Source organism: Pelobates fuscus, chromosome 10 (assembly GCF_036172605.1).
Source record: "Pelobates fuscus isolate aPelFus1 chromosome 10, aPelFus1.pri, whole genome shotgun sequence".
Classification (NCBI taxonomy): Eukaryota; Metazoa; Chordata; class Amphibia; order Anura; family Pelobatidae; genus Pelobates; species Pelobates fuscus.
The window spans coordinates 102,421,904-102,437,171 of record NC_086326.1 but is presented as its reverse complement, the minus strand read 5'-3'; the positions used below and the strand labels follow the sequence as shown (position 1 = coordinate 102,437,171).

General features: G+C 40.5%; 1 protein-coding gene across 2 annotated transcripts in view; it reads right to left on the bottom strand.

Moving 5' to 3' along the window:
* Positions 1-12,284, bottom strand: part of VSTM4 (V-set and transmembrane domain containing 4) — a 57,486-nt gene extending 45,202 nt beyond the window's left edge. Inside the window, exon 1 of one of the 2 annotated variants that reach the window (XM_063434064.1) lies at positions 12,161-12,284. In XM_063434064.1, coding sequence (XP_063290134.1) covers positions 12,161-12,284 — 124 coding nt within the window. The remainder of the gene's footprint in view (positions 1-12,160) is intronic. The other variant, XM_063434065.1, reaches the window with a different exon arrangement.
* Positions 12,285-15,268: the final 2,984 nt, after the last annotated feature.

The following is a 15,268-nucleotide window of genomic DNA, read 5'->3' as shown; positions in this document are numbered from 1 at the left end:
TCTGCTACAATGTAAAGTAGTAAGTGTACAGTCTGTATAACAGTGTAAATTTGCTGTGCCCTCAAAATAACTCAACACACAGCCATTAATGTCTAAACTGTTGGCAACAAAAGTGAGTACACCCCTAAGTGGAAATGTCCAAATTGGTCCCAAGTAGCCATTTTCCCTCCCCAGTGTCATGTGACTCATTAGTGCTACAAGGTGTGAATTGGGAGCAGGTGTGTTAAATTTGTTGTTATCGCTCTCACACGCTCTCATACTGGTCACTGGAAGTTCAACATGGCACCTCATGGCAAAGAACTCTTATAGGATCTGAAAAAAAGAATTGTTGCTCTACATAAAGATGACCTAGGCTATAAGAAGCGTGCCTAGACCCTGAAACTGAGCTGCAGTACAGTGGGCAAGACCGTACAGTGGTTTCACAGGACAGGTTCCACTCAGAATAGGCCTCATCATGGTTGACCAAAGAAGTTGATTGCACATGCTCAGCATCATGTCCAGAGGCTGTCTTTGGGAAATAGACGTATGAGTGCTGCCAGCATTGCTGCAGAGGTTGAAGGGGTTTGGGGAGGTAGGGTCAGCCTGTCATTGCTCATACCATATGCCGCACACTGCATTAAATTGGTCTGCATGGCTGTCGTCCCAGAAGGAAGCCTGTTCTAAACATGATGCACAAGAAAGCCCGCAAACAGTTTGCTGTGGACATGCAGACTAAGGACATGGATTGCTGTAACCATATCCTGTGGTCCGATGAGACCAAGATAAACGTATTCGGTTCAGATGGTGTCATGCGTGTGTGGCGGTGTAACGAAAATATACCCCAACACGCAGGATTCAGCTAAACAGAAGACAACACAGGGGAGATACGTCTACCGGACCTTAGAGTGGCCGGACTCGATGTATATAGGAGAAGTACAGAGTCAGGAACGATCCGAGGTCAAGGGCACAAAGAGACAGCGTAAACTAGGACTAGCCGGGGTCTGGTACACAGAAAACAGCAAGCCGGAAAACAGAACAGATAAGGATAAAGAGATAACGTAGTCAGAAAACAAAGGAGAGGAGCGTGAACAGCATCAGCGGAAATCCAGCTGTGCTCCTCAGGCCCATAGCCCTTCCAATGCACGACAACCCAACCCTGTCCCCCACGACATAAGAAGGAGACGCCCTGCAATGCTTGTCAGCCTACACCTTCTGGCGAGCAGCGGAATCCACCAAAGAACGCTGAACCTGCTCCCAAGTATTACGCAAACCAGTCAAATGCTCATCCAGAACTGGCTTGCCCTGTGAGGAGAAAGCAGCCGGAAGAACAACGGGATGCTGGCCATAGACAACGTAAAAAGGACTTTTGCCGGAAGAATCATGAGTAGCGTTATTCCGAGCAAACTCAGCCCAAGGAAGAAGGTCAGACCAATTGTTCTGATGGTGGGATACGAAACAACGAAGGTACTGCTCCAGAGATTGATTGGCACGTTCAGCAGCTCCATTAGACTGGGGGTGGTATGCGGAAGAAAATGAGAGAGTAATACCCATTTCCGAACAAAAGGCTTTCCAGAACTTGGAATTAAATTGGCTACCCCTATCGGACACAATAGATACGGGAATGCCATGCAACCGAAACACCTCTCTAGCCAAGATAAGTGCCAGTTCCCTAGACGTGGGCAGCTTGCGAAGAGACACAAAGTGGGCCATCTTGGAAAACCGATCTACTATCATTATGATAACTGTGTTACCATTCGAAGGGGGGAATTCAACAATAAAATCTATGGACAGGTTAGACCAAGTTCTCTCTGGAACGGGTAACGGATGCAACAGCCCACACGGAACTCTATGAGAAGATTTCATACAGGCACAAGTAGTACAAGCACCTATATAGTCAGTGACATCCTTGCGTAAGGAATCCCACCAGAAATACCGAGAAACAGCTGACACCGTTTTGGAAATACCAGGATGTCCAGCAGTCTTAGTGTCATGATACAACGACAGAATCTCCCGTCTCTCGGGAACATCAACGAATAGTTTATCAGTAGGCCTCTCGCTAGGGGCCATGCTTTGTTTCGCTTGTATGGCCTGCAAGAGGGACGAGGAAATAGACAAAATAGTAGTAGCTATTATCCTGTCTGGGGGAATGACGGGAGTAACATCAATCTCCTGTTTGTCAGCAGTTTCGAACTGTCTGGATAGAGCATCTGCTTTAGTGTTGCGATCACCTGGCCTATAGGTGATAATATAATTGAAATGAGACAAAAACAGTGACCACCTAGCCTGCCTAGAGGACAATCTTTTAGCCTCACTAAGGTAAGATAGGTTCTTGTGATCCGTAAATATGAGGATAGGATCCTTAGTTCCTTCTAACAAATGTCTCCATTCTTTAAGTGCTAAAATAATAGCAAGGAGTTTGCGATTACCCACATCATAATTATTTTCTGCTTTGGATATTTGTTTGGAAAAGAAGCCACAAGGATGCAATGGTTATCAGGCGACTCTCTTTGGGATAAGACAGCACCTACCCCGATATCGGAAGCATCCACTTCAAGAATATAGGGTCTGTGAGGCGGTAATTTGTCAGCCTCCCTTTTATCGAAGACAGTCTTGAGAAATAAGTACTGAGGGGTATAACCGTAGACAAAGAAGGAGTAGTAGGAACATTAATAGAATTCAAAGGGGTGACTTCTATAGTACAAGACTCGTGGCAGGCTTCGCTCCATGATTTTATTTGCCCTGACTCCCAGTCGAAAATGGGATTGTGAGCACGTAATCATGGGTACCCTAACACGAGGTGTGAAGAAGGAGAGGTGATGACCTGGAACCGAATGGTTTCAAAGTGTAAAACCCCTGTATACATGTGTAACGGTACAGTTTCATGAGTAACAACTGGATAACTTAATGGTCTACCATCTATGGCCTCAATGGCCAAGGGTATCTCCTTCTCTCTGATGGGAATGTTGTTTTTCTTAACAAAACCAGAGTCTATGAAATTTTCAGCTGCCCCGGAGTCAACCAGAGCGTATATGTGCTCAGCTATACAACTCTCTCCCATATGTAAAGAAACAGGGAGAAGCAAACGGTTAGGAGGCAATTTAGGAGACTTAGATATCACACCCAAGGCCAGTCCCCTATAAGGTCTTAGGTGCGAGAGTTTTCCGGAAGCACAGGACATTCCTTTTCCATATGGTCTCTCCTACCACAGTATAGGCAGAGTCCGTCCCTTCTCTATGTAATTTTTCAGTATCAGAGAGTTTGGCAACCCCTAATTGCATGGGTTCCTCCTCAGATACTTTAACACCCTCAGGTTTATCAACTCTGGGGTTAATAGGTGTAACCAAACGTCTATTCCTGTTCTTAGTATATAACCTGTCACGAATCCTATTATCTATATCAATGAGGTAGTCAATAAGGTCCTCTAATGCAATAGGAAGCTCCTTAGCTGCTACCTCATCCAATATAGTGTCAGATAAACCTTCCATGAATGCAGTAGTTAACCCATTGTTGCTCCAATCTACCTGTGAAGCAAGGGTACGAAACTGAATAGCATAGTCAGCCACAGTCCTAGAACCCTGTTTAATTTTTATTAATGCTCTTGCGGCATTTTTTTACCTTTTCGTTGTGTCAAAAGTTCTACAAAAAGCCGTAAGAAAACTGTTGAAATCATGCACCATAGGTTCATTAGCCTCCCAAATAGGATTTGCCAACTCAAGTGCTTTATCGGTAAGTTGGTGCATAAGGAACCCCACCTTAGACCTTTCTGTGGGAAAGGAACGTGGATACATCTCAAAGTGGAATTCTATTTGATTAATGAAACCTCTGCATGTCTTAGAGTCCCCTCCATACCTAGGAGGAGGTGTTAAATGGGCAGAGGTATTAGGCAAAGCAGATACCTCAGGAAGAAGAGGTGTAGGAGGGTTAGGTGTGGTTGCTGGAATAGTTCTAGATAAGAGCGTCTGGAGAGCCTGGGCTATCTGATCCATACGGTGATCCTGCTCTACAAATCTAGCCTAATGGGATGCCATCTGCTGAGCTAAATCTGCAGGGTCAAGCATGGTGGTCGGAGTGTCATGGTCTGGTCCTGCATGAGTGTTGCCGGCACTGGGAGCTACAGTTCATTGAGGGAACCATGAATGCCAACATGTACTGTGACATACTGAAGCAGAGCATTCCACTGGCAACCTGCGAAGCTCTGGTGAACTCCATGCCCATGAGGGTTAGGGCAGTGCTGGATAATAATGGTGGTCACACAAAATATTGACACTTATATTGGTCATTTCCACTTAGGGGTGTACTCAATTTTGTTGCCAACGGTTTAGAAATTAATGGCTGTGTGTTGAGTTATTTTGATGGGACAGCAAATTTACACTGTTATACGGGCTGTACACTTACTACTTTACATTGTAGCAGAGTGTCATTTCTTCAGTGTTGTCACATAAAAAGATATAATAATATATTTACAAACATGTGGGGGTGTACTCACTTTTGTGACATACTGTATAATGATATAATATCATATAGGTTTATATTATAGGTGTATAGGTCTTTACTGATACCCTGACCAGAATGCAGTGCCATGATCATGCAAATGCATAATATGGGGAAGAGTTAATACACAACCGTTTGCATCCATTGTGTCAGCCATCTTGGAGGAAGAGATCTTCACATACACATTCTTGTAATATTCCCAAAAACAATGCAAAGGTTAAATGTGTGTGTTTCCCTTAACAATGCACATTTATTTGGATGAAAGTTCCATTTTACCACTGACTGAACAGATTTAACATTTTGAGTTAATTGGTAAAATGTGTGAAATGTAACACTGGATTCAGAATATCCTGGAAAATTAGGGGAATATCACATATTCTTCAATAAAGTTATTCCCCAATAAATTATATTAAAAACATTTCCTAGTTGAATAAACTGCCAAGCATCATAACCATTTTCATTCTATAGCAAGTCAGGTAAATTTTAGATTGAGTCAAGGCTTTGGTTCCACAGCTCGGAAACCATTTTGGAGCTCCCTTGACTGCTACTTGGCTAATGGCAATTTAAACATCTGCATTAGCTGTCAAAGTTTGTACCCCTGTCCACATATGGACAATAAGATGGAAGCAAAAATTAAATTTCATATTAGTCAAGCACCAACCTAATTGCGAAGCTATAGATGCTAGCCCAATTTTTTAAAAATTTAAACTGCTCTAATATTGGCCTTGATGTATTATTTTGGATAGGCTTTTCAAATGATTTAAAGGAACACTACAGGGTCAGAAACACAAGCATATATTCCTGACCCTATAGTGTTACCAATACTATCTAGCCCCCTGGCCCCCTTGTTCCTCCTAAATATAGTACAATATTACTTTTATTTCAGTCTGCTGCTGCTGGCCCTGCCTCTGATCTGCCTACTTGACTGACATGATCAGAAGTGTTGATCAAGAGCCAATCACAATGCTTTGCCATAGAAAAGCATAGGATTGGCTGAGACTGTCAAGGAGGCAGATTAGGGGCAGAACCAGCACAAGCCAAACAGCCCTGGCCAATCAGCATCTCCTCATAAAGATACATTGAATCAATGTATCTCTATGAGAGGGTGCAGAAACTGAATGGCAGTGCTTCACAATGTGCAGCACTGCCACAGGGAGCACCTCTAGCAGCCATCTGAAGAGTGGCCAGTGAGGGAACCTTAGGCTGTAATGTAAACACTGCCTTTTCTCTGAAAAACTGTGTTTGCTGCAAAAAGCCATGATTCTACTCACCAGAACAAATATAATAAGCTGTAGTTGTCCTGGTGACTATAGTGTCCCTTTGATAGTTTTCGGCAAACTTTTAAAAGTCTTTTTTCAAAATATTAAAATGTCAAAAAATATATCATATATTAAAAAAAAATCGATATATAAAAAATATATCAATAGTACAGAATTTAAATATTTTTTTAGAGTATTAAACCATTTTAAAAGTTTATCCAAAAATATTAATTCATTTGAAAAGCTTGTCCAACAATAATAAATTAAAGGAACACTATAATAACAGGAATACAAACATGTATTCCTGTCACTACAGCTACAAAAACATAGTTTAGGTCCACCAGCCCCCAATCAGCAAAATAAATTCCAGCAGCAAGCGGTTCTCATCGTGACTGGCCCTGCACCCTTCTTAGACTCTTTGGCTGAAATCTTCAACCTAGACAATCACAGCCACTCCAATGCTTTCCCATAGGATAGCATTGCAAGGCTATTGCGCATGTGTGGCAAAATGCTGCTCTGCGGCAATCAGCATCTCCTCATTGAGATGCATTGAATCTCTACACGGAGACGCTGAATGCCAGTGCAGCACCGACCCAGGAAGCACCTCTAATGGCCGTCTGAGTGATGGCCACTGAAGGTGTTACTAGCCAACAATGTAAACACTGCCCTTTCTCTCTGCATGAACATTCTATTCACACCATATCAACTACATTAAGCTGGAGTTCTTCTGGTGACTATAGTGTCCCTTTAAGGCCATTGTTTGATATAAATGGGAGGGAATAGTGCCCACAGATGTTTTTGTTACATAACCACTACAAAAAGTTATAACCAGTGTTAATTTTGTCGACTAACAATTTGAGTCAAATTTTAGTCAACAAACATTTTAGAGATTTAGTCGACTAAAACCAGACTAAAACAATTCAAATGACTAAAATACGACTAAAAGACTATGACTAAAACTACATTGAAACTTGACGATAAAATTAACACTGCACAAAGGGGTTGTGGAAGGGGCAAAAGAGACAGACCAGGGATTGGTAGAGAGACACCTAGAGGGGCTGGGAGGACACAAAGAGACACAAAGGGGCCGGGGAAGGGGCAAAAGAGACAGAGGCTTTAACTAAACCCATTTGATTTTAGTTTTCAAAACTAAAACTAAAACAATTCAGATGACTAAAACATGACTAAATCTAAAATGGCTTTTTAGTCAAAAAACTATGTCTAAAACTAAACTGAAATTTGATGCCAAAATTAACATTGGTTATAGCTGGTATAGTAATGAATAGTAAGCTTTAAAAACAATTTGAAACGCAGTTGTGAATGTGCTGAAACTCAAGAGTAAGAGAATAAACCCCAAAAATAAGAGTGACAAAAAGCCAGGGATATGAATGCAGACGCAAGGATAAAGAAAAATGTAAAACAGAGAGAAAGAGACAGATGCTTACACCTGTAGAGAAAGAAAAGATATATTGAGAGGAAAAACAGGCACCAGACAGACCCCACGCTGCGTGACTTAACATAAACAGAACCTTGTAGGCACGTGTTTCTAAATACTTACAGACCCAGATATAGGTACCAAAGCCAGCCGTCTCCATCTAACCTCTAGCTCACTCCTTTCTCTTTTTCCTCTAAAAACATTCGCATCTGTTTCATTTTAGCCTTGCTGATCCCCCCATCGCCTGGATATCTTAACTCCCAGGATCAGAGCTTTATGAACTCCAACATCTGGGGATTACAAAATCCTAAGTGTATGATATATAAATCTGATTCAGATTCCTCGTCTGTATTGTTACTCCTACGATTCACAGTTTAAGAAAAAGCAGAATTTTAAAAATGTTAATTTCGTCACATACACTCCTAAAGAATACTTTGTACTCTGCGCAAGATTGAGAAATCTATATTTATACTAGATATGAGGATGCCCGTATACATTACGCAATACATTGCAGTGAATAACATTGTGCATGCCCAGTCTGTTTTAAGAATAAGATTTTATTTAAATGTTAATATTGTGATGTAAAAGTGAACAATCATCACGTAAAGGAAAATTATAGCGTTAAGAATACAAACCTGTAAGTCCACCCCTTTCCAGTAAAACTGTTTTTATTTATCTTCACTCCAGCAACAACACTCCTTTGGTACTGCTGGCCACTCCACCTCTTGATACGTCATCCAGCTCTCGAGCCGATGACCAATTTAATGCTCCTCATAGAGAAGCATTGGAAACTGAATTTGTGGTGAGCACCGCCCACACATCCAAATTCTTCTCATACAAAAGTATCAAATCCAATGCTTTCCTATGATCTGCTACCTCATGCGAAAGAGTTTTTACTTGATCAGTGCAGCGTAACCTCCTCTAGTGGCTGTCAGGAATACAGCTACCATGTTTATCCTTTCAATGTAAGCATTTCTAAAAACTGTAATATATTACAGGACCAGTTCATTGGGTTAAGGTGGTCTTTAAAAGTGTTATGTATTGGAAATATTCAGGGTTACAAACTAAACTGTTAATTGGCAGGAATTCACCAGAGAATACGAAATTTAAGGCCAAAAAAAGATGAAAGGGATTGGCCTAAAATGTACAATTCACAAGGAAAGTTTCAAAAAGGATTAGTGAATAACCCTGAAAGGGTTTTTGTTTTGCTGTGTCTCTTCAAAAACAGAAGACCTGATTTAACAAATGTGAGCTCAAAGCAGAATTGGAAAAATCAAGTATCCAATTTTACCAAGTTATTTTAAGCTAGAAACATAGAAACATAGAATGTGACGGCAAATAAGAACCATTCGACCCATCTAGTCTGCCCAATTCTCTAAATACTTTCATTAGTCCCTTGCCTTATCTTACAGTTAGGATAGCCTTATGTCTATCTCACGCATGCTTAAACTCCTTTACTGTGTTAACCTCTACCACTTCAGCTGGAAGGCTATTCCATGAATCCACTACCCTCTCAGTAAAGTAATACTTCCTGATATTATTTTTAAACCTTTGTCCCTCTTATTTAAGACTATGTCCTCTTGTTGTGGTAGGTTTTTTTTTTTTTTTTTGTCTTTTAAATATAGTCTCCTCCTTTACTGTGTTGATTCCCTTTATGTATTTAAATGTTTCTATCATATCTCCCCTGTCTCGTCTTTCCTCCAAGCTATACATGTTAAGATCCTTTAACCTTTCCTGGTAAGTTTTATCCTGCAATCCATGAACCAGTTTAGTAGCCCTTCGCTGAACTCTCTTTAAGGTATCAATATCCTTCTGAAGATACGGTCTCCAGTACTGCGTACAATACTCCAAGTGAGGTCTCACCAGTGTTCTGTACAATGGCATGATCACTTATCTTTTACAGATTTTTTTTTTTTTTTTTAAGGGACCAGAATTTTTGCATTTAGTGACTAACTAAAAGAAATACAAACTCAAAGAATACACACTTTAGGATACTTTCAACTTCTGTAGAAACATTTCTTTTGTGGTTGTTTTCACTTGTGGCATTAACTGTCAATAGCTAGTTCTGTGCTCTATTGTCAAGGAGATGGATCATTGCCTTTCAAAACTAGTAGATATCAATGTGTGGTGCTGCATCTAGTAGGTTAAAAACAATTCCACATGAATGTTTGGGTCTTATAGAAAACTGCACCTGTCAACTCATAGATAATAAGAGATCAAGTTGTTTTGTTTTTTATAATCAACTGAGGAATTATAAGACGAGACTCTAAAGAATCCAAGTGTAGAGTTGTCAAAAGGTTTGCAGAATTAGTGTCAAACAATCCCCATTTTCACACATGGTATATAGCAGTCTAGATAAATAGAGCAGTGGTACCATGCTACTATGTATTATTGTTCTATTAATCCCTGTGATTGTTTTTTTTTTTTGTCATACGATCTAGGGCAACATTCAAAACCACACAGAGGCAATGCTTAAAGAAGGTAGAAACTTTATTTTGTTAATTACTCTTCACGTAGTACTTTCAGGGATAGAGTAATATATAATTTATCAGGAATTCATAGTGAATTTTTACATTTAGGCTGAACTGAAAACATAACTGACTTGAAGATATTTTCAATTTCGGTAATTTTGGCCTAACACTTGAAATTCACTTTGAATGCCTAACAAACAATACTTTGGTGAAAAACTGTCTCAGAATTGGTACAAATTTGCCTCACTAACTTTTAGCCCATTGTTACAGATTTGTGGCGTCGGCACAGAAAAAAGGAATGTTCTTTCTGTGTTCATTGGTGGTGATATAACATACTAATATACTTTTGTTTTGTTTTCTATATTTTATCCCTTAATTGTAGCTTGTGGATTGTGGGTTTCTGGTTTGTTTCTTTATTTCCTGTATAGAAAAAAACATAATTTTATACAAACACATGAATGTTTTACCACAACATTTAGAATATTAAATTTGCACGAATGCCCTTGTGCCTAAAAAAAACACTTTTTATGTTGATAAACCTCCCTCAGTTTTTAGTTTGACATTTAACCCTTAAAGGGACACTCCAAGTACCCAGACCACTTCTGCCCTTTGGAGTGGTCTGGGTTCCAACTCCCATCACCCCTAATCCTGCAAGTGTAATTATTGCTGTTTTTATAAACTGCAATAATTACCTTGCTGGGTTAAGTCCTCCTCTAGTGGCCGTCTACTAAACAGCCACCAGAGGGACTTCCGGGTTCTTAAAACCCGAAAAGAGTTTTAAACGACACTGGACATCCTCACACTATACATGAGAACCTCCAGCGTCACCGAAATCCCCATAAGAAAGCATTGAATAATGCTTTTCTGTGGGGAATTCTAATGCACGCGCACGGCCATTGCCGCGAATGCGCATTAGGTCTCCAACGTCGGCGGGGGAGGAGCGTGGGCGGAGCCTGACCCAGTGCCGAGGGACATCGGCGCTGGATTCAGGTATGTCACTGAATGGGGTTTTAACCCCTTCAGCAACATGGGGGCTGGGAGGGAGAGGGGCACTGCAGGAACCTGCTGTGCCAGTAAAATTGATATGTTTTCCTGGCACTGGAGAATCCCTTTGACCCCTTAAGGACACATGACATGTGTGACATGTTATGATTCCCTTTTTTTCCTGAAGTTTGGTCCTTAAGGGGTTAAACACATCCGAGTCAAGCTTAGACAAGTTAAAAGAAAACGTTTTCTTACCACTTTAGTAATATTGGATGGTAAAACTAGGTATCCTCTATCAATGTACTGTTACCGTGAACCAATTATTCATTAAACAGGGATGGTAATGAATTGTACACAATATTACGAGAGAACAAAAACTTCCTGTGGAAAAAGATACTATTTGGCAATTTTGCCAGAATATTGCACCTTGCTTTTTCATCTACCCGCAATTCTTTGCTTCACTACTACATGAATCACAATTAAATTTGGGATTTTAATTGCACACTGACTATAATATCTCTTGTTCATCGTCTTCCTTAAACAGAGGCTCACTCCAACTACAATGGTGAAAAGAGAGTTTAGTACTAATTATTCATAGGGACTTTCTAGATGAAATTCCCAAGAACCTTATAACAATTAGCCTTTTTAATTAACAATAACCAAACTTACAGAGCAGTTCACCAATCGTGGTAATCATATGGTTGCACAGTCCTGCAAACTTTTCATTGCTCAACATTGTCTATAATTCAGACACCAGTATTTAAATAGGCATTTAAACTACGGCACCAATAGGAACACATGTCCTTAATAGAATAAACCGGTGTGTTTCTGCTCCAAACATTTACCTTGAAACTCTTAGAATAGAGAAAAAATGAAAAAATGAAATGAACAAGCTGAATTTATATGATAATGTGTCTCCTCATTAAGATGAAATGTGTAAACAGAGGTTGTTAAGCAAGTTTTTGTGGAGTTACACACAGCGCACACAGTGACAGACATAGGTAAAAAACAAAAAAAAAAGTACAGTAACCTTAGTGGGGTTTATTCATTAAAGATATTATCCAGATATTATGGAGAACTGACATTTTAAGCCATAATAGATCTAAGAAAAAATGCTGAGTAGGAGAATATTTCAATTCAGCTAATTATACGACATCTGTTATTTATGCTTTATATTCAATAGGAAAAAAATAATAATTCAGTGTTATACGAAAGTATTTTTAAATTCTGTATGTGTGCATATAAATTATCCGTATGCACAAACGTGTGTACAACACACACACACACATTTAAGACAAAAAAAAATGACGGTATAAATATACAAATGTATACTTTTCATGTATAAACAATAACACCATAAACTGTAGGTTTCCTGTGAAAGTAGAGTGGACTGTGTTAAAAATAGCATTGTATAATTGCACCCATTCGTTTAAACAAATGCTATAAACATTCTATAAACAAATGCATATGCAGCTGTACACACAGACACAGACAACATTCTGGCTGGAACAGACAGCTACCTGAACACAGATATTGCTTACCTACTATGAGAGTCTGACTGAAGAGTGTAAAAGTTAGGATACAGAGCGTCATTGTGCTGCTTTCTGGACTGCCAAGAACTTCTCCTGGAGACAGACAGGGAGAGAGAGGGGCAGGGAGGGACATAGGGAGGCTCCCAGAGAGGGAAGAGGCTGCACATATAGTCTGAATCACAGACCCACTGACAAGGACATGCACAGATACAGGCACAATGGTACTCATACAATGAACCAGTGAGGCTAGTAAGATGTTTCCATTAATAGAGAACATGTTAATAACAAGAATTTCTTTAGGCTTAGCTGTAACCGTGATGTGAACTGCTTTGATGGATTCCAGATGAAATTTAAAGGTATAAGACAACGGTCTGTGTTAATCAAACAACACACCACCTTGAGGTCATGGCTTTCTTATCCTTATAATACGATGAATAAAGTAAGAAGATGCCACTGGAATCATAAGCCATGATAACAAGGTTGGGGTCACTTGAAAAAGACAAATCCGAACAGAGTCTTTGGTCAGAATTCTGTTAGAAAAATGCGAATTAATCCTGTCGTAGTATAATATACACAGGGATATTCACTAAAGTGAGAATTCAAAGTGAATTTTAAATTTAAAGGGACACTATAGTCACCCAAACAACTTTAGCTCAATGATGCAGATTTGGTGTATAGATCATGCTTCTGCAGTCTCACGGTTCTATTATGTTCCCTTTAGGAGTTAAATCACTTGTTTCTGTTTATGCTGCCCCAGCCACACCTCCTCTGGCTGTGACTCACACAGCCTGCATGATAAGAAATGGTTTCACTTTCAATCAGATGTAACTTAGCTCTAAATTTTATATCTCCTACTCTGTAAATTGAACTTCAATTATGTACAGGAGACTCCTGCAAGGTCTAAAGCTATTAGCAAAGCAGGGGATATGACATTCCAAAATAAACAGTATTTTTAATACAGGAAGTGTAAAAATTAGATGACTCTACGCAGGCAGTGTTTGGAAGGCTGTGCAAGTCACATGGAGGGAGGTGTGAGGGCTGTATAATCAAAGTGATTTAAACATCAGATGACTCTCTTCAGGCAGTGTTTTAACTCCTAAAATGATTTAACTCCTAAATGGCAGAGATCTGATCAGTGAGACTGCAGAGGCATGATCTATGTACCAAGACAGCCTCATTAAAGGGAAACTCCAGTGCCAGGAAAACTATCTGTTTTCCTGGCACTGGAGGGTCCCTCTCCCTCCCACCCCCCAATCCCCAGTTACTGCTTACCTTACCATACCGCATCCACTACACACATTCTACATCCACTATGCACACTGCATCCATGACACACATTCCACATCCACTATACACACACACACACTTCATCCTTGTGGGCGGACTCGGGGCTGGCCCTGGGGGCCCAGATCTTGATCTGTGTCAGGGGCCCTAAAAATTCTGATGGCAGCCATGCTTAGCAGTCTGTGTGTGTCTAAGGACTCAGCAGTCTGTGTGTGTGTCTGTGTGTGTGTATGGACTCAGCAGTCTGTGTGTGTGTGTGTATATGGACTCAGCAGTCTGTGTGTGTGTATGAACTCAGCAGTCTGTATGTGTGTAAGGACTCAGCAATCTGTGTGTGTTTATGGACTCAGCAGTCTCTGCGTGTGTATGGACTCAGCAGTCTTTGTATCTGTGGGTGTATGGACTCAGCAGTCTGTGCGTGTGTATGGACTCAGCAGTCTGTGTATGTGTGTGTGTGTGTATGGACTCAGCAGTCTGTGTGTGTGTGTGTATGTGTGTGTGTGTGTGTATGGACTCAGCAGTGTGTATGTGTGTATGGACTCAGCAGTCTGTGTGTGTGTATGTGTGTGTGTATGGAATCAGCAGTATGTGTGGGTGTCTGTATGTGTATGGACTCAGCAGTCTGTGTGTGTATATGGACTTAGCAGTCTGTGTCGGTGTGTGTGTATGGACTCAACAGTCTGTATGTCTGTGTGTGAGTGTGTGTGTGTATGGATTCAGCAGTCTGCGTGTGTGTATGGACTCAGCAGTCTCTGTGTGTGTGTGTGTGTTTGTGTATGGACTCAGCAGTCTGTGTGTGTGTGTGTGTGTGTCTGTGTGTGTGTCTGTGTGTGTGTATGGACTCAGCAGTCTGTGTGTGTGTGGGTATGTGTGTATGTATTCAGTGTACTGTGCAGTCTATCAATAATTAAAATTTTTATTCCTGTGAGTTGTTGTGTAGGAAGGGCCCCAGTGCACTGCTTTGCTGTTAAAATGGTACTGCTTGTGTGTGTCAGTGAGCTTCTATTAGGTGCGCATGTGTGTGTCAGTGAGCTTGTCTTTAGTGAGCTTGTGTGTGTCCCTGAACTTCTTTGTATTGAGCCTTGTGTTTTTACAAGTGAGTTTGTCTGTAGTAAGCTTGTGTGTGAGTCAGAGAGTTTTGTCTGTCAGTAAGCCTATTTGCGCATGTCAGTGAGCGTGTGTGCTTACTGTACAATATATACATATTGACTTGTAGAAATGGCATACATTTTTTTCCAGGGCTGCTTTGGATTCTCAGTTTGGCTCTGCCAGCGAGTGCGCTTTCCCGCTGAATCATCTGTGTGAGCTTCCGCACGCTTTAGCCCTGTTACACGCGTCTGGGAGCTGCTGTTGACAGGTACTAGTAGTCTAGAGATTGGGACATGGGGTATATGCTCAGCTATCTGTATAATTCTATAGTGCTGTTATCTGTATAATACATGTCTGTGTCTGTATAATATCCTGGGACAATTAGTGTTCCCTGTATAGTGCTGCTCTCTGTCTTGGGATTTTATACACAAACAGACCTGTATTATACAGAGAGCAGCACTATACAGGGAGCACTGACTGTCCCAATTTATTATACACACAACCCTGTATTATACAGAGAGCACTGACTGTCCAGGGATATTATACACAGACAGTAATTGATAGCTGTGCTGCAAAATGTCCTTTTTTTTCAAATGTTAGCAACTATGGCACTGTGATGTGGGATTATTTAAAAATCCTTATTGTACTCGTATTGAATTATTGCACTAACTCCATTTTAACCTTATACTGTGAATCCTCCATTTTGTCCTCCTAACCTGACTTCTTCATTCCTCCATTTTGTCC